This window comes from Sceloporus undulatus, chromosome 11 (assembly GCF_019175285.1).
Source record: "Sceloporus undulatus isolate JIND9_A2432 ecotype Alabama chromosome 11, SceUnd_v1.1, whole genome shotgun sequence".
NCBI lineage: Eukaryota > Metazoa > Chordata > Lepidosauria > Squamata > Phrynosomatidae > Sceloporus > Sceloporus undulatus.
This window is the reverse complement of record NC_056532.1, coordinates 4,373,619-4,399,466: the sequence shown is the minus strand read 5'-3', so window position 1 is coordinate 4,399,466 and position 25,848 is coordinate 4,373,619. Positions and strand designations below refer to the sequence as shown.

The 25,848-nt window shown below is 49.5% G+C and overlaps 1 protein-coding gene across 1 annotated transcript in view; it reads right to left on the bottom strand.

Annotated features, from left to right (window-relative positions):
• Window positions 1-25,848, bottom strand: part of TMEM132E (transmembrane protein 132E) — a 58,154-nt gene that overhangs the window by 11,237 nt on the left and 21,069 nt on the right. Inside the window, exons 2-3 of the mRNA XM_042442677.1 lie at window positions 2,938-3,844; window positions 1,939-2,079 (exon numbers count right to left, since the gene is read on the bottom strand). Coding sequence (XP_042298611.1) covers window positions 1,939-2,079; window positions 2,938-3,844 — 1,048 coding nt within the window. The remainder of the gene's footprint in view (window positions 1-1,938; window positions 2,080-2,937; window positions 3,845-25,848) is intronic.

The following is a 25,848-nucleotide window of genomic DNA, read 5'->3' as shown; positions in this document are numbered from 1 at the left end:
AAATGCAGGGAAGCCGGCGTCTGAGTTGTTGCAAGCCCTGGGCTTTGCGCGAAAAGCATGGTGGTTGTGAGAAGCTCCAAGCTGCCTTCCTCTGAGGCTGAGGATTCAAACCCTGGTCTCCAGAGTCATGGTCCAACGCTCAAACCACGACACCATGCCGCCTTTAAAGCGGGTACAAGATTATAGCCTAAAATATGGCGCCATGGGATAAGTGATGGTGCCTATTGCCTCAGAATGGCTTTCCCTATAGAGTTAGGAAGGACCACAAGGGCCACCTCATCCAAGCCCTGGTCATGCAGGAATACAGAATCAAAGTTCTTCCAACTAAACTAAAGCTCTTTTCAAGCCAATTTGTATGAATGTGCTGAGGGAGGGGATTCCTGCATGGCCAGGAGTTGGACTAGCCATTTTGAAGGCATGCAGAAGACTGAAAGGTCTTGCTTTCTGCTGCTCCAGAGTCCAATGGATTCAAGTTACAAAAGAAGAGATTCCACCCAAACCTCTTTGCTGTAAGAGCTTTCCGACAGTGAAATAGACTCCTTTGGAAAGTGGCGGACTCTCCATCTTCAAACAGAGGTTGGATGGGCATCTTCCACGAATGCTGTAGTTGTGTATTCCTACGTGGCACAAGGTTGGACTAGATGTAGGTTTCCCAGACTTTGGTCCTCTTGGTGGTGTTGGACCTCAGCTCCCAGCATTCCTGACAACTGGGGCCAAGCCGGCTGGGGCTTCTGCTGCAAACAGAGACTCTGCAATTGATGTGCCTTATACATTTGGAGCTATAAGGAGATGAAGGAGCTGGCCAGGAATCGGAGGTGGAAATGAGCTGGCTCTGGGGCTGGAGATTAAATTCAGCCTTGAAAGGTTAGAGGCGGGCGGTGAATTTAAAGCGATTACCTTCACCTTTAAAGTATTACGGCCTTCTTCCCTTCAGATCCTCCACCTCCAACCCCCAAAACCCAGCGGGGTGGATTTGGACATCAAACGCTTTTAGCTTCTTGTGGCATTTTCAGCTCTCCAGCTCCAAGGTTTCTGAAAGCAAGGAAGGGAGGGTGTTTCTGGGGAAAGGAGTATGTGGGGAAGCGATGGCCAGTATCTGAGTAACCATCCCAAATCGTTTGGCTTCGGTCAGCCCTTGCTCAGAGTCTTGGCAGCACAGTTTCAGAAGGATACGAGTCGAATCTCCCTGATCCGAAACGCTTGGGACTAGAAGTCTATTGGATTTTGTAACATTTACATCTACATCATAAGATATGGGACCCAGGTCTAAATGCAAAATGCATTTATGTTCCGTATACACCTCATATGCAAACCCAGGAGGTAAGGATTCTGGATAAGGAAGACACAACCTGTATTGACAAGTTGGCAGGGATCTTTTGGGAGGTAACCAAGATGGCAAAGTCTCCTGAAGCCAAGAGCTCTAAGGGATAGTTGAGAGTGCAACGATGAGCCTAGGGAAGAGAAGATGGAGATGGAAAACAACGCTGCCATCTTGACATATTTGAAGGGTTGCCATCATGTGGGAGATGGAGTGAGCTTGTTTTCTGCAGCTCCAGAGGAAAGGACACAAATGTATGGATTCCACTTACAAAGAAGGAGACTCTAGTTAAATATTAGGAAGAGCTGTTGGATGGTGGAAGGGACCCTCCTGGAAGGTGTTGCAGTTGGAAAAGAATGGCCACCCCTCGAGGGCGATTTAGCTGTGAATTGAATGGACTGGTGGAGGGCCCTTGGGGTCCATTTCAGTTCTACCACTACCGTTGCATTCTGCATGACCAGAGAGGTGGCTCAGTCCTTCTCACTTGTGGCTCAGTGGTCTCCACAGTTATAGCCCAACACTCAAACCAAGGCACCACCTTGACTCTGACAATGCCCCAAATCCCTCTTCTTATAGAGTGAAACTTGGTCCGACATCTCAGTCACCAAGAAGGGACTCACCTGGTCTGCCCACCGCCGATCCAGGCCACGTCGACGCTGGACGTGGAGTGCTTGCTCCCCGTCTGGAGCTCCGAATTCACCAGCCATTTTGGATGCCTGGGTCTGGTCATGAGCAGGTTCACCCCTTTCTTGGCCTTCACCCTGCCGAGCAGCAAAAGAGAGAGGAGAGCAACACCTATTTCTCAAGGACCCGCAGAGCATCTCCCACCCATGGCATGCCCTTGGGTCACGTCCCTTCACCTTCCCAAGGTCTGTGACTGGGGATGCGAGGGCTGCAGACGGAGGCCATGCAGAGCCCCAAATCATTTTATGCAAGCCTGACCAGAAGTCACAGCAGCTCAAAGGTGGGGAAAGTCTGGACCATGGGTCAAACGTCGCCTTGGACAACATGACCCCCAACCCTTTCTTGCAGGGCCTGCACTAGTGTGATTTTGTTCTACAGCAAAGCCCAAGAAAACCCCCACAAACATCACACATAGAGGCTCCTTTGTCTCCAACAATGAAGGAAGAGGTTCTTTGTGTTTTTGTGCCCCCAAATGCCTTGTGGCCTTTAACCACACCAAGCCTCCTTCCCACAACCTTAAACTCAACTTTTGCATCTCAAGAAGAATCAACCTCCATCATCCCCTACAATTACTTTTAACCTCCACGCCTCCAAAAAGCTTGCCTAGTGGGTTCTGTACCTTTTGACCAGCCCCATCAAGATATCATTGCAATGTGTTTTTGTGGGGTTTGCTACACAGTTATCCATAGTTTCACTTTCTGCACTTCCAGCTACCTGCAATCAGCCAAAGTCCAGTACTTTACAGATGCATTGTGCCTCCGTATGAAACACTACTTCCAAGGCTGAGCCAAGAACCTGGAAAGGGTTCTGTAGGATGGAGATGCAGCACTTAAAGGGCATTATATCTTCAGTGTAGATGCACCCACAGTTTAGATGAAAACCTGACGGCCCCATGGACCCAACCACCATGGGGACGTCCTGCAGGCTCTGCTTACCTGAGGGTGAACTGCTCCACGGTGGAGTTGCCCATTAAGTAAAGGACAACGCTGAGCACCTCGCCTGGTTTGAGGGGTCTCTCCGGCAGGCGGACGAAGAGGTTATCATCCAGGCGCTGCTCCTGGAAGGGCTGAGCTGGGGGCGGCTGGACCAGCCTCAGGCTGCCAATTCTGAGAAGCGGGTGCTGCGTGGGGCCCTCAGTCCGTGCCCCAGAGCCCCCCCTTCGCCCCATCAGCTCACTCCCACAGTCACCCATCCCATCCGGTGCATGGAGGGTATAATAGAGTTCCACCAGTTGGATATCCCCAGCCGGCTCCATCCCTTCCGGTCCTTTCCTTCGCCCCAAAGGAACAGTGGACGGCTCGAACCAGGCCAGGGGGAGCTCCGCTTGTGCCAAGCAGGATGCCAGGCTGCTCCGTAGGCGGCAAGAGGCCCGAAGCTCACGGGCGTCGCGGAAGGCATGGAGCCGCACGCAAGGCAGCTGCTCCGTGGCGTCAAAGTCGTCCCAGTCGCGCCCGGCCACGTAGAAGAGCACCTGGGCCGTGGGCTGGTTGGCTGGCACCCGCGTCCGGACAATAAAGGCCCGCACTTTCCAGTTCACCGTCAGGCGGTCAGGCACCTCCAGGGTGCTGGAGGGCTGCAAGAGCTCCTTGGGTAAGGCCTGGCCGGAGGCAAACGGACCCAAGGAGATGTTGAGGACCGGGAGCTCCTTGGTCTGGAACACGACGAAGGGCTCCGACCGCGTGAGGCCAGCACTAGCGTTGCTGCGCGGAGATTGCCGTGTCTCCCGGAGGAAGAAGGCCAGGCGGGTGTTGGAAAGGCGGTAGCTCACCGGAAGGACGGCGGCTGCGGGAGGCTGGGAGGTCTCAGGGGGTTCGGAGCTGGTGGGAACTCCCTTGGCCTGAGCTGGAAAAGAAAAGAAAGGCAGACATGGACATTAGACTTCTGGACATTAGAAAGAAATATGTGGACATTAGACTTTTCTTTGGACATCTTGAAGTCTAAAACACCTGGAAGCCCAAAGTTTGGGAACCATTGGCTATAGGGTCACTGTAAGTCCCAAATGCCTTGAAGGCCCACAACACACAGATAGTGAGATATCTTGGCGACAAAACCCAAGTTTAAACCCAACACTCATTTGTTTCACTTTATAATACACAGCTGGGAGGTAATTTTAAACACACGCTCTCAGGATCAGAAAGTCCCGTGACAGGCTTGCCTTGGGGTCAGCATAAGTCGGAAACAACTTGAAGGCACACAACGATGACGACAACGACAACTCTCCCCAACCACTAGAGGGTACTGCTGCACAGAAATCAACACCCAGGAATAGAGTTCGACAACCACCACTGGAAATTGTAAAGCATGGCTGGCTGGCTGGCCTCCGCAAGATCTCCCGACCTCCGAGGAAGAGTTATTATTAATGAGCAACCACCTTCATTAACCTTCTTAATTGCATGCAGATTGCATCCTTTAGTCAGCTGCTCTTGGTGTCAAATGGAGGGGCCTTCTGTATGAGTGTACAAACTCATATATCTCACATATACAGTATGTACATATAGAAAGAGAGTGGCTGCAATAGGGAACGATGTCAAGACTGAAATGGCAAAGAATTTTGCTGGATGCAAGAGTCTCAAATGGGATGGAAAAAAAGGATTCGGAGTGGAAAGATCAAACTCGGTTCTCCGTAGGGTTGCCATAAGTCAGAAACAACTGGAAGGCATACGAAATCAATAAATATTTTGCTTCTAATTATTATTATTATTATAATTATAACCATAACCATTATCGTTTCCATTGAGTTCCTGCTCTAGTGCCTTTCTGCATTGCCTCCGGGGCCCCGGCGGCTTCAGAGGCCATAAACAAAGGCCATGAATGCATAACATTTTCTGTTCCCAGGATCCTCCAGCAGCCGCATGGACTGCCAAATATGCTCCGCGCCAAGAAATCCCAATTCTGGATTTCAAAAAAGCAGGTATTACTATTATTCATCTTATCATATCATTGCTCAAAAAGGCTTGCAAAACAACTTGAAGGCACACAGCAACAAATGCGAGAGAAGCTTGGCAGTTCAGCTGATGGGAGTTGCAGTGTTTGGTTGGATAACGCATATCGCAAGCCACTTGGTTGTGACCATTTGAATGTTGGACTAATACTCAAAGATCAGAGTTCGAATCCCAGCTTGGCCTTTGGGCAGAGGATGAAGAACAGACGCTGGAGAGGTCAAGGGCCAGAAAAATAGCCTTGGGCCGCTCCAGCAAAGCAAGTGAAGTGATAAAATGGGGGTGCTAACTCACCCCAAAGAATTTATAGGGCAAGATGGACAGATGGAGACGCCGAAGAACCCAAGTTGCCTGGCAAAGAAATGCTTTTGCAGTCGGAGAAATCTGCAGTCGCGTCTGAAGCCGGAGCTGAGGGAGAGATTGTCAAAGCCACGCTCCATGTTTCCCCCCTTAGACGCCCAAGGCTGATTTCTCCAAAAGAAACCACATGCCTTTCCTCCTCCTCCTCCTTCTTCTTTTTGTAGAACATGTGTGAGTTTTGTGGCTTTGATGCGGAAGCGGATTTTGCGGTTTGGAAAGCAGCCGCTGAAAATAGGGATATCAACAGAAGCCCCTGAGTATTTGAGACGCATCCAGTCTCCTCTCTGGCTTCCAAGAGAGAGCTGTGGATAGGCCACAAATCTGGACGTCAAAGGAGTAGCCCTCCAATCTCTTGCTTTCCAGAGGTATACTGCCTTTGCATGTGGAGGTCTTACATGTGTGCCAAAACTGGCAGGGAATCAGTTGGTCAAGCGGCTACTGATATGTCTAAGAACGGAAGACAAATTTGAGGGAGATCAGGCCCTCTCTCCTTGTCTCCAACTGAGGACAGCATCCAAAGCCAAGAAGCTGGGCTGGGATACAAAAGGCCTTTCCTATTGCTTTTGCATATATATATATATATATATATATATATATATATATATATATATATAGTAGAACAGTCCTGTAAAAGATGCACACATTTGCATTGTCCAGGGAATAATGCAGCCTGCAAATGGGCTGCATCCGCACTGCATAAATAATCCACTTTGGCACCACTTCAAGTGCCAAAGATTCACAGTCTTGGGAGCCTTTTCTGTCAGAGACCTCTGGACAACAAACTACCATTCCCAGATTCTCACATGGCAGTTAAAGTGGTGTCAAACTGGGTTATTTCTCCAGTGTGGATGCAACCCTTGAAGCCTTCTTCGCCAATGGCCCTCATCTTGGAGCTGGGAGTCCCTCATGCCAACTGCGCATTGTCGAATCTGGGTTTCTCCTGGTCTCCATCACTCTCAGACACCAATTTTGTGGTCAAGTATGTCCAGAAAATAAGGAAAGCAATCTCTGTGTGTGTCTTTCTCACTCACTTCTTATTCCCTTCGCTTATGGAAAAGTACTCTTCCAGTCAAGGCCATCGTAGCTATGCGTCGACGCCGAAGACCGGGAGATGAAGCTTTATTGTAAAAAGCCACGCTTGTTGCAAATTGAAAGAGGAGAGAAGGTGGCGTCGGTAAAAGGCGCATCTCCAAATGGCTGCAATATGTTTTCCCGTTCTTCTTTTGATGGCCTTCCTTTTACAATAACAAACCGCCTTCGGTGCTGGTGGACTGGAGAGCCAGAGGGTCAGAAGGTTGGGAAATAAACTGTTCTTGGGATAAAAGTAATTGTGAAATCGGAAGGGATTTGTACGTCTCGATATGCCAGCGTGACGTATCTCTGTGCGCGGATATCGGCGCTACGGGTTAAAGCCCGTCTCTTGCAATCGTACCCAACAATAATACTTTTGGAAACGTGTTCTTAGACATTTTAAACAGCGGCTGGATGGCCATCGGTCAAGAGTGTTTCGATGGCAGAAGAGGGTTGTACTGGATGACTATTAGGGGTCCCTTCCAACTCTATGAGTTTATGTAACAGATTGAACACCTCTGAGTGCCAGGGTGGCATAGTGGTTTGAGCACTGGACTATGACTCTGGAGAGCAGGGTTCAAATCCTGGCCATGAAACCCACTGTGTGAACTTTGGGCAAGTCACGCTCTCTCAGCCTCAGAGGTTGCCAATGCCCAACCTCCTCCGAACAAAACTTGCCCAGAAAATGCCATGACAGGGTCCTATATTCGGAAACAACCTGAAGGCATGCAACGATGACAAAAAAAATCCCAATGACAAAGTCTAGAGTAGCAGTAGTTGGTGGGTCCCATGTCGGTGGGGCGGCGAATCCACTCCTGGTTTGGGATGGCTTAATGGTGTGGAAGCTATCCAAGAAGGTGGACTTCAGCCGCTGCATATAGCTCCTTTATTGCCACCTGGATTGGGTTTGCAGCCTTTGCTAACATGAGAACCACCAGATCTTCCGGGCGCATGCTAAAACCCAACCCAGATCCACCGCCCCAACAAAATGGAAACCACTTTCTGCCCTGGGCACTAAACTCTGGCTCACACGATTGGCACAAACATGACCCCAGTACCTCCCCGAACCCTGTGCCTGCTATACCTTTTGGATTTTATGACCCTATTGATCAGACAGCATGGGAAGAAGGGGGAAGGAATGCCAGTCTCCTTCCTGCCATGAGAAAAGAGGGTTTTTCCTCCCTCACGGCGCATTGCATTAACTCTCCTGACAAGCTAAACCTGTAACACACTGGAGACAAAGGGGGTATTTGCAACTCCGCTTGTAAATGCACTTTTCCGCTTCCTACAGACTGACAGCCCTATTGTCCGGCACAGGAGTCGGCTGCGACGTGAGCCGGGTGCTAATGCCGCCACCGTCGCCGCAGCCGCTGAGATCAGTGTTTTCGGCAAAGGGCGGTTGCAATGCTCTGCGGTTCCACCAGAAAGGCCTCCCAGGCCCCAGGATGGGAAATACTGGCCAAAGAGAGCGAGCAATAGCATTACGGGACACAAACGGAGATGCGTTTTGAGGCACCTGCTCTGCTTTGCTTTGTTATTATGGTCAGTGTGGCGCAGTGGTTAGAGCAAAGGTGGGGAGGTTTCTTCAGCCAGAAAGCTTAACACAATGGCAGGAAAGTCCTTGGAGTGCGATGGGCAAAAAGGGTAGGGGACAAAAAAGACCAGCATTTATTATCTGAAAGCTTAAAGAGAGAGCTTAATGGCAGGCTTGTTTTTGCAGTGACCGATTTGGAACCAAGAGCTGCAGATCCATTGCTGCTCCATATTGAGTTGATATACATGAAAGTATGCGCCTCCAAGTTGCCTGTTGACCTATGGAGAGTCCCTATGCATTTAAGAGGAATCCTCAGGGTTCGGCCAGTTCCTTCCTCGGAAATAAAGCCTACAGCCCTCAGTATTCCTTGGTGGTGCCTTAGGCTGTATTTCAGAGGAAGGGACTGGCAAAACCACTTCTCAGTATCCCTTGCCTAAGAAAGCCCTATGAAATTCATGGGGTCGCCATAAAATACAAAGCCAAGAAATCCCTTCCCGTTACACAATTACAGGCACTCACACACACACAAACACACATGTTATGTTGTGACATCTGTACAAACTTCTGTCGCAAGATTCGAGGGAAGCCCTGAGCAGGTGAGGTTTGAAGAAAAGCAACTGAATGAATGGAGGATGAGTCTCATCGCTGAATTATAGGTTTGGAAGGGACCCCTGAGGGTCATCTATAACCTCCTGCGATGGAAATAAATGGCCATCCAAACTCTGTTTTAAAGGTCTCTAAGGACAGAAAGCCAACCACCTTTTGTGGCAATCTATTCCAATGCTCAAACCACTGAACCATGCTGGCTTTCTGAGACAAGTGACTAGACTCTTCCTAGATGCACAATATGCCACACATCCCACAGGTCCCAAAGCACCATCCTTATTCTATAGCTTACCACTCTTACTGCCAAGGCTTTCCAACCTTTTAGAGCGGTGGGAACCCCACTTGAAAAAATATGGCTGTCTTCTTCCAATCTCCAGGAGAGCAGACCGCCATCATTTGCAGCAGAATCAATCCGTTGATGCCACTTCCAAAATGGACTTGCACTTTGCTGCATGCTCTGTCTCTGGGTCGTTCACGGCTTTTGAATCCCCGCCATCCATGCTCTCTGACTCTCCAGATGCCATTGACAGCACAATGCCATGCCCCACGGCCAGGAAGGCATCCATGGCTTGCCCCTTCCCTGACCTCCTAATTGGGGATTGCCTTGCACCTCCGAATGTGGGCACCCTGCAAAGAAACCCTTATCCCAAATGCTCCAGTCTATGCTAAAAGAAATCCAGGACTTCGGCGGCACCTTCAGCAGTCGTGATGGATGGTCCCAAGTGGCCCAAACACCCAACAGAGAGACACAGACTAGCTGCAATTTAACATCCGCTCACAGTGGCACAAAGGCCTCCATGTTGAAATACGCAAGGCCAGCACAATGCAACTCCCGTGCAAAACCACAATATTGTGCAATGCGCCACTGCTCAAGTGCAAGGCATGATATAGGATGTGGAACCTCAGTGCACAACTGCGATGCACAATATCTGCAACTGCAAGGCCCAATGCACAACTGATAAGCACAATCTACAATATGCAATTACCAGCATTCAAAGCACAACATACAAGGTGCAATCGTAATGAACAATATACAACTCACAACTGCAGTGCACAATATACACAATTTGCAACTGCAATACGCAATATATAATGCTCAGCCGCCACACACAATGTACTATGTGCAACTGCAGTACATCAGTTTATGATGTACAACCACAATGCTCAAGTGACATGCACAATGCACATCATGCAACTGCAACATAGAGTGTGTATTGTGCAATTGCAACTTGCAGAGACAAAGTGAAAAGGAAGACTGTGCAACTCCACTTCCGCCGCTATCAGCAAAATGTGTCCATTGAGCAATGCTGACTCCTGAAGCTGGTATGAGTCTCTAACTGGATGGCAACCATGGAAAGCTCTCCTTGCTTTCTGACCCATAGCCTCGGCCAGTGACCCTACTTGGCTAAGTGTTCGAGTTTCGCCAAATGCATGAACGCATGCACACCTTGCCACAGCAGCCACAGAGCGAAGGCGCCAGTCTTCCATCAAACCCCCTTAAATACCCCGCAGCGAGTGAACGTTTCATGATTCCCGGGAGCCACCTGAGTAATTCAATTAAAAGCTTCAAAAGGAACGCAGCCCTTGACGCTACCTGTTTATTTCATGGCGAGAGGCCGGGGATTCTCCGGGAACCATTCTGAATAGGCTTGAAATGTATATCACTGATATATGGCCCCAGCAAAGACCGGGTGAGAACCTCTGGGCCTTTTATTCTTCCTTTTATGCCTTCCAGGATCTGGATATATTAAGCACACAGCAACAACAATGCAGAAATAATCCAGTTTGGCACCATTTTAGGGCATGGAATCCTATAAAGCCTGGGTTAAAACCTGGAGCGGATTCGCTGCCCTCCTGACATGGAGGCCACTGCAGCCACCCATCCCCAGCTTTATTCATCCTTTCCTTAAGACAGCCGCCTTTGCCTGGATGCGATGAATTATTTATCTCCGCTGCACCCATATTTAGGGACCTTGCCATTCACACACTGCTGGATTAAGGAGCCTTTGCACTCCTCCACCCTGCGGTGAAGGAAAACAGGCTCTTGCCGGGTTCCCAGCTCGGCTTTCCATGCGATTAACCCAATCATTAGAATCCCCCCCCCGGGGTTAATATGCCAGCAAGAGGCAGAGGCCTCCTCTTCAGGGTCGTGGAAGATGGAGAGAAGGAGGGAAGAGAGAAAGAGAGAGGCATCCAATGGACCCTCTCCTGCTTCCGCTCCTCGCCTTGCATCTCTGCACCAGCTCCAAAGCAGCCAAGCAGAGCCTGCAAGCCAATTTGGGGCTGAAAAGGAATAAATGGCAGAGAGGCCTCTTCTCCTCCTCCTTTGCACATTGCTCGGCTGCCCTCGCATCTGCATGGATGGATGGAGTTGCAGCAGCTGAGTGTTTAAGGTTGAGCAATAAGCCCATTATGCGCCGGGCTAATGGCGGTGTGTGGGAAACCTCCGTGACAGAGGCAAAGTGGTGTGATAATCAGATGCTCCACTCCATGCGCAGGCCAGGGTCCATCCATCACAGCAAGGCTTTTTCGAGTCCCCTTCCCTCCCTTCCTTTTGCACGCATGAATCTTGGCTGGTGCCAACACCCGGGCATAAAATCCCAACAGTTCCACCCCACACTTATTCTTCTTCTTCTTCTTCTCCTCTTCCTCCTTCTCTTTTTATCTTTCTTCATCATTTCCTCTCACACAAACGCAGAGCAAATAAACACCCGGTCCTTCCGCATATCTGCGCTCTCACCATGTCAGCTGGGCAACATATCCATTCTGGCTGGCTTTAAAGCAGTGCGTTCTCAACCTTTGCTCCTCCAGATGGTTTGGACTTCAGCTCCCACAAGTCACAGCCAATAAGATATGCATTTGGGAATTTGGGGAGTTGGAAGTCCGAAACCTCTGGAAAACAAAAGGTTGGGAATCACTGCTTTAAAGGATCACAACTGACGCACTTCCCTGGAGCAATTGAATCAATGGCAGCATTAAGCCAACCAGTGTTGTTGTTGTTGTTGTTGTTATGAGCCTTCATGTCGTTCCTGATTTATGGCAATGCTAAGGCGAACGCATCATAGGCACGGTTTGCTCAGAGGAGGTTTGCCATCACCTTCCCCTGAATTGCCCACGGTCACTTAATAGGTTTCCATGGCCGAGCAAGGATTCGAACCCACATCTGCAGAGTCATCGTCCAACACTCAAACCACTCTGCCACACTGGCTTTTTACAGGATTGCAACCAATGCCATTTGCAACCCTTCCCTGGAGCATGCATCGATAATCCCATCATGCAGAGGCCAACCGTACCAGATTTCCAAGGTACCAAATCTGCTTAGAAATGCAACCCAACACCTTTCAGAGGTGCTCCAAAGCCTGTGTCGAAACCTGGAAATGGGTCAGAGTCCACCGGCCGCCACTGAAAGTAATGCAGCACTTCCCACAGTTTGAAACCTAAATACACCTCCATCGGTTTTGGAGTCCAAGAGCCTTTACTTTTCATTCCCAGATCCCTCTGAGCATGGTAAGGGTCCTTCTTCCTTGGAAATGGCAAAGGGGGTGCCAGCCGACTCCATGGCAGACCTTCCTCTGAGACTTTGCCCTGGTTCTTCTGCCTCGCCGTGACTGTGTTTGGGAGGCTGGGATGCAGGTGCCGCTTTGGCCCTGTTCCTCAGCCTCTTTCCATCCTCAGGCTGGGCTTGGTGGAGCATGAAAGAGCTTCTCCTCCCTTGCCAACTCCATCTTGGCCAACCTGCTTTGGATTTCCTTCCTCTCTGGTGCATAGAATATTGCTCACCAGAAATAGCAGGAGAGAACAGATGAAGAAGGGACGATCACAGCAAAAGGAACCAACATTGCATTTCAGAGGTGCAATCCCATGTCAATGGGGCAATGCATGCATCCAGAATTTGCAAGGTCCCACCCCTTGGAGAACTCCTTCAATGCTAGCCAAAACCTGGAGCAGATCCAGGGCCCCACTGACTCAACTGGAATAGACTCAGTCAGGGAGGTATGTCGATCCTCCATGGTCATTATTGTTCTTAATGCGCATGGTTTCGTCCCTATAAAGTTGAGATCCTCATTCCTTCCCGTCCTTTTGGTCTCCGTCCAGACAAGCCCCCAGGAGAGAGCCCTTCAAAACTTACAAGGCAGCAAACCTGCAAGATAATCAGGTTTTGGGGTTGTTGGTTTTTTTTAAATGTACTCTTTTGCATTCATTAACTTTTCATGCGCTCGTCCCATGGAAGGAACAGACTGAAGCGCCGTCCCATGACTGTCGGGGAGCTTATTCAGCCGTGCCTCAACCTTGGACAGGTCTGTTAATATCCAGAATTTGGACTGCGCAGAAACATAGGACTCAAGTAGAGTAGACCAATTGCGGCGAAGGGCCTCGACGCAAGTGTAGCTCTGCCCCTGAGCAAATATCTAGGCCTCTGGAATTAATCATTCATCACATTCTACATTATTTCCCCCCTGAAATCCCACCCGATGTTCTCGCTAAACAGAAGCTTCCAAAGGCAGCTCAGGTTTGCTATTTCAGGGAAAACAATTGACATGGTGTTTTTTCCAGGCAAGAGATGTGTGAACGGCACAAATTCCCCTTCTCTCCGCCTCAGAATTATTGCTGATCTGCATTCTTTTAACACTCCTCAAAAGTCCCTGAGCACTTTTAGGTTGAGTAACCATCTCCAAGGAAACCACCTTGGATTTCTTTTTTCCTCTGGAGCAAAAAAGCCTGCAGTCGCTTTCACTCTCGCCAGGGATGGGGCTTACTTCCAGGACCATGGGAAACATGGACAGGATGCCGAATCTGGACAAGGGTGCACAACTTTAGTAATACGTTGCTAAGTCGCAAAAAGTGCAATGAAGCCCTCTTAGTGAATTGAGAAGAGGCGTATCTGGGGACGTCTGATGCACACTGGGGACTTCTGGTACTTACTGGGCACTTCTGATGCTCGCTGGCGCTTCTGAGGCAACTAAGGCTCTTCTGGTGCTCCTTGGGCACTTGCAATGCTTATTGGGCACTTTGGATTTGCACTGGACTCTTCTGGGACTCATTGGACACTTCTGATGCTGACTGAGCACATCTGATGTGAATAAGGCTCTTTGGACATTCCTGAGGCTTATTAGGGACCTGTAATGTGCACAGGGGCCTTTGGACAAGCACTGGGCACTTCAGATGTGCAATGGGCAGTTCTGATGTGAATAAAGGTCTTCTGATGCTCGGTGGCACTTTCGATGCACATTGGACACTTCTGGTGCACACTGCATGCACAATGCTCAATGGGCACTTATGATGTGAATCAGGCTCTTCTGATGCTCCTTGTGGACCTCTGGTACTCATTGGGTGCTTTGGGTGTACACTGGATACCTCTGATGCTCACTGGGCACTACTGATGCACATTGGACACTTCAGATGTACCCTGGCATTTCCTAACCAGTGTCCAGATGTGTGCCCCAATGCACATCGGTGCTCATTGCTCATCAGGGCACGACACGTCGATCACTTCACTGGCAACCATAGCACAACCGACACCTGTGTGTTGTAATGGCTCAGTTTTCTTTTTGCGCATGTAAGAAAATAAGACTCTGACATGATGTTGCAGGGCAGCCAAAACTCAAATGGGGACTTGGGCAACTTCGTCTATACGTTTCCCCATGACTCCAGCACTTCGGACTTTGTCCGGGAGAAGACTGACCCTCTGCACCAAAGGAGGACCTGTGGCTGTCTTCAACAAAGTGCCGATCCACCTTTGCGCATTCGACACAACCATGCAGAACGCAACCGCGGAGAGAGAAGGCCCACAGCTGTGGGAAATGAAAGGGAAACCATGCTGATTTGCATATTCATTTATCCATTAATTTGGAACTGTAGCTTGCCCTGACTTGAAGCACATGGTGGGGAACAATAGATGAAGCACCAGAGATAATGTATCTCCTGAAATTTCATCTCAAATCCAATTAAAACGGCGAAATGCGTCACGCTTCCAAGCAAACCACAGTCTCCCTCCTGTTCTTTCTTGCTACCAGCCGGTCCAAGCAGGAGGCCACAACAGTTGAATGCACACACAAACACTCCTTGTTGTTGTTGTTGTTGTTTGCCATCAGCTCTGGTCACCAAGTCCCTTGCTCCCATCTTGCAAACTCAGGGCGACTTGGATGAATCCATCCACCCCTGGCATATTTTCCTACCATCTTCTACCTTGTTCTGTTGTGTGCCTTCAAGCCATCTCCAACTTATGGCAACCCTAAGACAATCAGAGGGTCTTCTGGGCTGAGAGAGTGAGACTTGCAACAGATATCCATGGCTGAGTGGGGACTTGAGCCCCAGCCTCCGGAGTCCTAGTCCGATGCTCAAACCATTACACCATGCTAGCTTCTAACTCTGTACCACTGAGAAAGAACTTAGAGCTCAGTTCTCTTCCATACCTGACTGTGCTTCCAACAGCCGCTTATCTCTACCCTCTGTTTGTGGGTTCTAGATAGCCCAAAGAGGCCATGCCTGGCCTGGATATCGCCCATGGGCCAGAGGTCCTCCGTCTCCTTTCTTAGGAGGTGCCGGCCTCTCACTTGCAGCTGCGTTTAGGAGTAGAGGGAAGAGGAAAAGGTTGGTAATAATGACAGACGAGCAGAAAGCTCCCAAAGATGCTCTTGGGGTTCCCGCAAACACCGAAGAAGGAAGACGTGCAGAGGCTTCTAATTAATGCTCCCGATTTATGGCCTCTCCCAGGGCAGCCTTTTGCTGGAATGGCCTTAAATGCTGACTTCGCAGAAGCGCTCAGGAGCCACGCTTGTTCAGAGTCTGGGTTGCAAATAGGACTCCAGTCTCATCCCCTCTAGGTGCTCTTGGACTACAACTCCCATCGGCCCCCAGCCTGCATTGATGGGATGGGCCACGCAATGACGCCTGATGAAGAAGCCAGCGGAGCTTTGAAAGTCTGCAACGTGTATTTTGTCCATGGTCCAATAAAGGAATCCCTGCCGTGAGGATTTTGGATCAGTGGAGCTTCAAAAGCTTGCAGCATGTATATATAGATATAGACATATATATCTGCATTGTGGTTGGCCTCATAAAAGTATCCCTGTTTTGTGGTTTGGGGTGCAATTGTCCTTTGCACCCGTTCCTGTTAGCAACTTGCTCTGAAAGCTCCAATGTGGTCCTACGATTCTTTTCCACACATGCTCAGAGGCACCCTGGTTCCTCGAAACCGAGTTTTCATCAAACGGGGCTAAGCTCTGCCGAATGCCACCCGGCACTGAAACCCTCTTAACCTACTGCCAAGTGGGCTCAACATCTGTTTGGGTGACGGGTTCCCCCCCCAATTTGGAAGCAGCAGTTTAACCTAAATCCCAGACATTTAGGATAGGAGGAGACGGGGGGAGAGGAACCAAGAGAGATAAGGAGTCTTGCAAATGTAATTCCCGGGCAATTCCTGACCTTGCAGTTTGCAGAGAGGTTTCCCCGTTTCCTCCAACAAACCAGACAAAAGGAACGGCGAGAATTAGTAGTCTGACCGGGATTAGTTTCGCGCAATCTGGATCCCACGGCACCAGAGGGACAGTTTAAGAGGGAAATGCCTTTAAAACGCACCCGTAATCTCTCGCCCGAAAGAGGGCAGCTGGCCAGAGGAAGGAAGAGGAGCGAAGAGGAGGAGGGTGCAATGACCAAAGACAAGGAGACACAATTCACCCGGCTAATCCAGATAGAAAACCCTCTAATCTTCCTGCGCCCAGCCGCACGGAGGGCGCAAGGAGTGCAAAGCACGGCCAAACGTTGCCATGTTGCAACCACAAACTGGGTTCAGCGCCTAGCTTGGCTATGGACCACACTGGGTGAGTCACACACTCTCAGCCTCAGAGGGTGGCATTAGCAAGCCTTTTCTGAAGAAACATTACCAAGAAGACCATGATAGAGTTGCCTTGGGGTTGCCATAAGTTGGAAATGACTTGGAGGCACCCAACAATAAACCTAGGCTGGGTGGCATCTCTTGGGGGTACTTTAGTTCTGTACTCTTGGGGGGGGGGGTCCCTTCCAACGCTAGGCCTCCCTGAGTCTGTGCCTGCCTTTGGACGGTGAGCCTCTCCAAGCCTCCCTCGCCCACTCCAGCCGCCCGTCTCCCCCAACGCCAGCCTGCCTGGCAACATCGCCATCGTCCGCCATGGCATGCCAGATGCCTTTCAAGCAGCCCTCTCCAGCCCTTGGCTGTCTGAGCGATGGCGGCCTCGGGACTACGTGGCCAGAATGCTAAGATGGCTACTAGCCTTGCGACAGCAGCACCAGGCGGGAGAACCCAACCCCCCCCCACTTCAACGGCAAGCGCGTCTCGCAGGCCTTGTGTTAAGAGTTCACGCTTGCGATGCTGCTTTTAGATTGCCATTCCCCTTTCTCTCCTTGCAAGCTTTGCAAAATCATCCTTTCCACATCTTGCAAGGGAGGAGTGAGCCATTCATGGGGGGGTTGTACCATTCTATGCTTTTTCTATGACTCTCCATTCCTTTCCTGCCACAAGGAAGCTTTGCAATGCAATGGGGATTGGCATGCAGCTTGGGAAATCTCTTCACAGTATCTTCTGAAGAAACCATAGCCCACTGCTTGTTATACCAGGAGAAGACCTTTGCCCTGTTCTTTGTGTTGCTTTTCCAACGTGGCTTCGTTCTGCTCTCACAGACAGCCATGCGTGATGTTGTCGCATCCCCAAATCCCAGAGACGGGGGTCCTTTCTTGCTTCCTTGCTTCCGAATAGCACCAGGGCCGGCCTGCGGTTCCTCCGAGGGAGTTTTCAGGCTCTGGCGGAGAGATTTCTAGCCACAGCCCCAGCCTGACCTCTTTCATGTCTCTAAGCGCCGAAGGAAATGAAGTCTGTCGGTGGGGATCGCGGCAGGTCAGGTGGAAAGCAAAGACCGATCGGAGGGGATGGAGGTTTGTTTCAGTGTTCGGAAATGGAGTTTGGGGTCCCAGGTGGGAAATGACAACAGGTACGGATGAAGAAAAATGAGGCTTGATTAAATCCGGGGAATGGCACCCCAAGGGTCACCTAGTCCAACCCACCAGGCTCTACAGCAAAGGCACCTCTGAGAGGTGCCCATCCAACCTCCATTTAATGACTTCCAAAGAGGTTGCATCCACCATCCTCCGAGGCAATCCAGTCTCTTCTAATTGCATACGAATTATAATGCTGGACCTTATAGTTCCACCTTTGCCAATGCTAGAGATAAAACACCCTTGCGAGGTCAAGGTAGGCATCCAAATTCTGATCCAAGTTCTCAGATGAAGGGAATGTCCACCACCCTCCAAAGGAGTCCATCCGACCCAAAATAGCTTTTACCATCAGGAAGCTTTTCCTAATGTTTAGATGGAACCGTAACATACTTCCAAGTTACAATACCTACAATACAATACACTTATACGCCGTTCCTTAGGGGTATGAAGGATGCAATGTACAGCCTCAACAGCAACAGATGTCTTTCTTGTATTATATTTAACGTACTGAATTTTAATCTGTTGTTGTTCTCCACCTCGAACTATAAGGAGAAGTGGATAAGAAATTAATGTTGGTATCATACAGATAGTATCCAAGGGACCAGACCTATTTTGGTGGTCAGAGGGTCTGAAAGAAGGTCTATAAAGTGAGAATCATAGAGTTGTAGAGTTGGAAGAGACCCCAAGGGCCATCAGTCCAACCCCCTGCCATGCAGGAACTCTCCCTCAAAGCATCCCCGACAGATGGACTATAATAATCCACATTGAGAGCCAGCGTGGTTTGCGTGTTTGGATTAGGACTCTGGAGACCAGTCTGACTCTCATCTTGGCTATGTAAACCCATTGGGAAAGTCACCATACAAAGTCACCTTGGGCAAGTTGCTCTCTCTCGGCCTCAGCGGAAAGCAATGGCAACCCCCCTCTGAAGACACTTGCCAAGAAAGCCCCATAGGGTTGCCATAAATCAGAAACGACTCAAAGGCTCACAACAACAACAACAACCAGAAATAATCCATATTGGATTCACCACAATCCTACTGATGGAGAAGTCTCATTTCCAAGCTGTGTTTCGAGTCTTCCAGACACGACGCATGCCTCCCTCCTGCCGCACTCGAGGAACGGTGCGCGTGCCCCGAAAATCCTCACCCACATCTGGAAAGAAACAGCTGCTGTCCTAATGCATCTCCCAGACTTTTGGGGGGGGGGTACTGCTGGATCATTCCCTGGCAATCCCCAGGAATCAGATTGGAGCGATAATCCCCTTGTCAACGCAGCCTGAGGTATTAATCTAGTCTTCTGAAGAGCCCTCTGAGCCGAAGCCCATCAAAAAACGCCACCCGAGCCTTTGGCAAGCGGAGGCCAAACTGCTTCGTAAATGCCATCTCTTTCCCTCCAGAAAGCGGGGCTCTTGCATTGCTTGGCCTGCATTGCCTTCTGTTTGCTTTGCCACAAATTTAAAAACGTAGCTTATCACTTTTTGCAATCTATCTATCTATCTATCTAGTTGCAAAATGAGAGCCAGTGTGGCACAGTGGTTTGAGTGCTGGGCTACGACGCTGGAGGGAAAGACAGATGGAGAAGAGACATCTTACTGCAATGTGCTTCATACTGTCCCTTCCTTCACCAAACCCCTGCCGCAAGGGGAAAAAAGGTAAGTTATGTGCCTTTAAAAAGTTCCATGTGCCTTTTTATACGCCAGCGCCATCCTAATCGCCCAGAAGTAACCAAGGACGATTCCCCTGCTTTTATGAAGAGGCTTAAATCAGGGACTTTTTCTCTATAGGCTTTATGAGGACAGTTACTGCTGATGCCTTTTAAAAAGTACCCCTATGCTACCTGTTAGGAACAAGGCCCTTGTGGGGTTGGGATTCAGGGAGCCTTAGACAGATAAAACAGGCTGGGAAGGGATGGGATGGGTTCAAATGCTGCTCAGGGGACCCACAAAAAGGTACACCTGGATGGATGGGATGCAAAACCCAGGAAGAGGAGGATGGGTGGGTTGATCCAACTGCAAAGCCCTGGTCCTCTTTTTCTCCATCCCTCGCACGGCCATCAAAAAGGGGGCATCCACTGGTTGGGTTTACTTTAGCGACTGTTGAGTGTTTAAGTTACTATGACCTATGGCAAGAATGGTGGGCAATGCTCAGGAGTCAAAAACAGAGCTTGGAAAAGTAACGTTTTGGTACTACAGAGTCCCCTACCCAGCAGGGCCATCATAGGTCTCTACGGTACAGAGCCATGGCGGTTAATGTGTTATGAGACGGAGATGATGGTCTAGCATAGATAGATAAATAGGATCATGAACATAGACAGATCAGATAGACAGAGAGATAAAATGATCCAATTAATCTAATTAGATTAGATTAGATTAATTAGATGCATAGAAGAAAGAAAAGAAAGATCAGCTAGATGGATACATACAGATAGATAAGATGATCCAATTAATCACATTGGATTAATTATATGAATAGAAGGAAGGAAGGAAGGAAGGAAGGGGAAATAAAAGAAAGTGGATGGATAAATTAATTACATAGATAGATAGATAGGGTAGGTAAGTAGATGATACAGACCAAATAGATTCCAAGGAAGGAAGGAAGGAAGGAAGGAAGGAAGGGGAAATAAAAGAAAGTGGATGGATAGATGGACAGATAGATAGATAGATAGATAGATAGATAGATAGATAGATAGATAGATAGATAGATGATAGACAGACAGACTAGATAGATAGATAAGGTAGGTAGGTAGGTAGATGATAGACCAAATAGATTACATGCATAGAAGGAAGGAAGGAAGGAAGGAAGGAAGGAAGGAAGGAAGGAAGGAAAACCATATATGAAATATAAATAGACCTACAGACAGACAAATTAGATGCATAGACAGATTAGACAGAAATGAGATGAGAGCAAGAGGGATGATAGAGCAAAACAGACAGTCAAATTAGATACATAGACAGATTAGGCTGATAGGTTGATAGATATTAGACAAATAGATGAAAGAAAGAAAGACCAAATGAACTCTGGTGCCACAAAAAACTACAATTCCTAGAATTACATAGTGTTGAGTCAATGCAATTAAAGCGGTGTCACACTGGATTATTTCTGCAGTGTGGATGCAGCCATAGCCATTTACAGAGGTGGAATCAGGAAACCCCAATGGCAACCCCTGAAGATCTACATCCTCCCTATGATGGAAGACCTGGACCTTTTTATCAGCCGGAGACCAGAGAGAGCTCTCTTTGAGGGCATGAGATGGCATTGCCTCAACCCAAAGGGGAGACCCTGGCATAAAGGCGCGCCAGGGTCTGTTTCTTTGCCATAATTAATTTACAGAATTTGCCGTTACAATGGCTTGGGAGGATTAAAAAGTGGAGGAAGGGGATTAGACAAATCCATAAAGGGATGGGTCCCGAGACAAGCCCCCCTTGCGATTAGGGCTACAGATGAAGGCTATCTCTCCAAACCACCAGCTGCTGGAAACAAAGGACTGGGAGGATTAGATAGAACAGTCGACTAGGGATGCCTTGGACTACAAGTCCCATCACCCACTGGTGCCATGGCCAGATCAGCAAGGCCTGCAAGCGCCATCAGGGATGGCTGCTTGCTTAGGAGTCATGGGACATGTAGTCCAGGGCCATCGCTCCCTGTTGCGATGGAGCAAAAACAGGGCATCGGGATGGCAAAGACGGGACAGGGTTATGCAATATTCCATATTCACAAATGAGTCCTTGTACCAAAAGGAAGGGAGGATACAAATAAAGAGATTAATCATGATAATAATAATCATCATCCTTTGAAGGTTTTCTGGGAACGCCCAGCCGCAACCGAAGCCTCCGGAGCAAACCATCCTTCTCCCGGCAAGGCGTCCCAATGGCATCTGGGACAGATCCATCAAGCGCATTTACTTTGGAGGAAAGAACAAATTGAGGCCATCCGTCAGCAACGGTCGCCTGGCCGATGCCAACTCAATTTCTCCTTCACTGCGCTGGGGAAAATTTATAGGCGGAGAAGCTTTTTTATCTCCCAACATCTCCCTCCGAGGTACTTAATGCTCAGAAAGGCAAGGTGAGGCTTGGGAAAAGGGCCAGTCACAGACTTGACTTTCCCCAGTGCAACTTCTGTTCCCAACCAGCCTGGACCCCAATTCTTAGTCCAAACTGGAGTAAACCCATTGACTCCACGGGATCGGTTGGCTCGCCGTCCAACAACGCTGTATAAGCAAATGTGTGCACCAGGTGATGTCTTCCCTGTTCTGCGTCTGGGAGCAGCATCAAAAGCTCGGTCGGGAGACGCGACAGCAGCCTTGCCCATATAAATACTTGATGTTCCGGATGACTGTTCAGCCAACACTGGGCTCCTTGCCAGGCTGGCTACCTTCCTTTATTGTCTTTCTGCTTGGCACTTCACGCTCCTGCCAGCGATGTTCCCATGCCAGCTGCAGGGACTGCATTAAGGAAGTCAAGACACAGGAGTGCAGGGAGTGAGGACTGCAATGGGGGACCCCTCAATGATGGCTGTGGCCCAGTGGGTTGGTGAGAAGGGGCTGCCTTCCAGTGTGGGGTGTACCATCGCATCTCTACATCTGGGACTCCTGAACACTGAAGATCCTGGAAAGACCCCAATCCATCTGCCTAAGGAGGCCGGCTGAGCATCAACACCCCACAGCAAACGCCTGTGGGACCTTCCCATTGCCAAATGGTGTCTGGACCCCCTTGGGACTTGCAAACAATACAGAATGGCCAGGGACACACAACACACTCAGGTGCACCAGTCCACCAGCCATTGGCAACAAGTAGTCCTTTCCATAGCAGCCTGACCTACTCAGATCATTGGCTTAGCAGCTCCAAGCCTGAGGCTGACAGCATGAGTTACTACACAGGGAGGACACTAACTCTAGTGACGCTACACAAAGGAGAGAGGACACTTGACGCCAGGTGAGAATGAGTTACAGAGACACCTTGGCCCACAATCCCCAAACCACAGGTTGGGATTGACTGCACAGCTGTGTAACTATAGTGGCTACACATATGTAACAGGATGACGGCCATTGTAAATTTCTTCCTTTCTATAAGCCACCTTGGTCCAGGGAGAAAAGCAGGATATAAATAAAGGGAAGGATGGCAGAAACCAAGTTGGGTTGTGCATTTGGCTCCGTATTGCATTGCCCACTGTGTTTCAGATTTGCCTGTTGTGCATTTGGTTGCATAAAGTTGCCATTTGGCATTGCATGTCGCGCTTACTCCGCACATGGCAACAAACGCTCCAAGTCTAGGATCTTGGTCCCAAGACGTTCCTCGCTCCCCTCCGGCTTGGAGCTCTCCGATGAGAGGATAGGTTTCTCTGCTAAGTGACTTGGAGACACTTTCCTCGAACGGGTTCCCCGGAGGGGCTGGCACCAAGGACGGTGCCAATCAATTCATTATGGCTTTTTGTTTGATGCCTGGCTTCTGCCATATCAAACTGAGACGGTGGCATAAAAGAGCGTGTATCGCGTCAAACCCAGGCCTACATTTGATGCTTCTTAATTGTACCCAGCTGAGAAGACGATGTGTGTCACTTGCCTTGTCCTCTTTCGGCTGCCAGTCAGTTTCACGGGGAGAAAGAAATCGGGGAAGATGGGTGGAATCTTCTGCTGTTTTTGGAAACTGTAACTGTACCAATAACTATCTCCTTCTATCCTCTCCTCGAAGGGAGGCACAGAGGGGGATTGTATTCCACCACGATCGTCCCAGGAATATTTCTCCAATGGAGCAACCTTACGCAGCCAACTTGGGTCCAAAGCTTCGCCCAGGTGCTCTGACCACAGCGTCACACTGCCTCTCCCCAACCTTCCTGTTCCCACACTATCCTTTGCCCTTCTAGGCATCCTGGCATGAAACAAATCCAGGCCCTAAATCAGTCAGGAGCCAGCTGCTCCCCTGCGACGGATAATAAAGTAACTTCCCTCCCGACGCTGGCAGTCGCCTTCTCTCCCAGCAGCCTCTCCCTGACGAATTTATTGGGAGACTTTCATCACAATGTCAGCTCCGGTAATTGCTTCACAGACAACTGGCACAGCTTCTTCTTCTTCCGGGGAGAGGAGATGGGTGGCACTGGTTAGCACGGGAGCACAAGGAAGGGACCACTGCCCTTCACTGCCCTACTAGAGGGTAGGCAACCATGGCATGGGGGCACTTAAGACCTTCTGCCATCACACCATGGGGCTTGGTAGACCTCACATTGTGCAATGTTGCCATTCAACACAAGGGCCAAGATCCTACAGGTGCACATGGTTCCACAGCATCCCACCAGCCCACATCACATCTGCCAAGCCCTGGGAAAGAGTGCCATACTGGTGCTGCTTATCAATGGCCAGGGGAACCCTTTCAAACCATAGAGAAGGAGCTGATTTCATCTCAGCGGGGGCAAGAAATGATGCAACGCTCCCAAACAGCCTCATTTTTCTTCCCCCAACAGCCCAGAGCAGTCACTCTTCATGGGAGAAGGTTTCTGGAAGGAGGATAAGCAAATAACTCCCTGGGTACCATTCAAAGGGACTGGTGTGTGCGGTACTGATCTATGGCTGCAATAAAGAGGAACTGAACTTGTGCGGGCGCATGTCTTCCAAGTCATTACAGATTTATGGTGACCCTAAGGCGAGCCTATCATAGGGTTTTTTGGGGGGGCTGAGAGTTTGCAACTCATTCAAGGGTCACTCAGTGGGTTTCCATGGCCAAGCAGGGAATTGAACCTTGCTCTCTGGAGTCACAGTCCAACACTCAAACCACTGTGCCATGCTGCCTCTCTGAGTGACAGATACAGATCACCTTCAAGTTGTTTCCACCTTATGGCAACCCTGAGGTGCACATAGCACAGGGTTTTCTGGTGTTGAGAGAGAGTCAGCCAAGGCTGCCCAGTGGGCTTCTGGGGCCAAGCAAGGAGTCGAACCCTGATCTCCAGAGTCCAATGCTCAAACAACTACGCCATGCTGGTTTTAAAGCTGCTCTTAGGTACAGCTTGGCATAGTAGTTTGAGTGTTGGATTATGACTCTGGAGAACAGGATTCAATTCCCAGCTCAGCCATAAAACCCACTGGAAGGCCTTGGGCAAGTCACACTCTCTCAGCCTCAGAGGGAGGCAATGGAAAACCTCCTCTGAACGAATCTTACCAATAAAACCCCGTGCCAGGTCCGCCGTTGGGTCACCGTAAGTCAGAAACAACTTGAAAGCCCACAACAACAACAAGTCCCAAAACGGAATCCAAAATGCATGCCTCCTCACTTGGAGACATGCTCTGCAACGCCGGAGGTGCATCTCAGCCACTATTTCCTCAAAAGACAAACACGTGCAAACCTTTTTCAGCCCTTTATACCAGCGCAAGAGACTCCCATCTCACACCGATTGGCAGTAAATGCTTTAATTCCTGGAGTGCAGGAAGCAAGTGAAGTGGAATTGAGGGATGGCGTTGCCTCGCTAACCGATATTAAGTGCCCCCTTGTCTCCCCCTTGAGTGAAGCAATGTGCTATGAAATCAAAGCATCGCTTCATCGAAATGTTAAGCATCTCTCGTGGCAAGGAAAAAAAGAAGAAGGGAAAGAGGAGGGGTGGGAAGCCCTTCTCCGAAACACTCCCGCGTGCGCACATGCGCTTCCCCCTCCGTCTTGTCAGGGAAATACGTTCCGCGTCTCCTCGGCTGCCCACATCCTTCACACAGAAATAATCTGGTTCCCTTCCCTGTCTTTTCTTTTTTGGTTCGTAATCAAGAAATAACTTTGCATTTTTCACCAGAGAGGAAGAGGAATGGCTGCTCTGCGTATGCGCCGAGATCCGACAGACGGTTCGGCTGCGGTAATGCTTTGGAGAGAAAGGCATTGAGAGGCCTAAAGCAAGAAAAGGCAACTTTGTTGGGCCGGGAAAATGGTCCCGGGCCACATGTGCCCCATTTCGCCACTCCTGGCCTAGACCCACCGCCAAAGTAATGCCATCCTGTCCCCAATCCCTATCTGAACATTGGTGCAACATTGGTGCAACTGAACCATAGCTCCATAGCTGTCCCAGGGAACAAGTAAGCACCTTCCTTTTTAAAATGACGCCATGAAACCTCCAAGTGTAGAGGCAGTCCACATCTAAAGTGGACCCAAGTGGCGGATGAACACTGGGCAGCCACCGTGGAGCATCATTACTCAACATTATCCCCCCAAAAGTGGCCACCAGTTGTGGCTGGTTCTTGCTACATGCCTTTAAGCTAACTCAAAGCATCCCAGAGTTGGAAGAGACCCCAATGGCGATCCAGTCTGGCCCCATTCTGCCATGCAGGAAGGCACCGTCAAAGCATCCCAAACAGACTCCATTTCAAAGCCTCCAAAGAAAGAGACTTCACCATTGGTTTTCATCTAT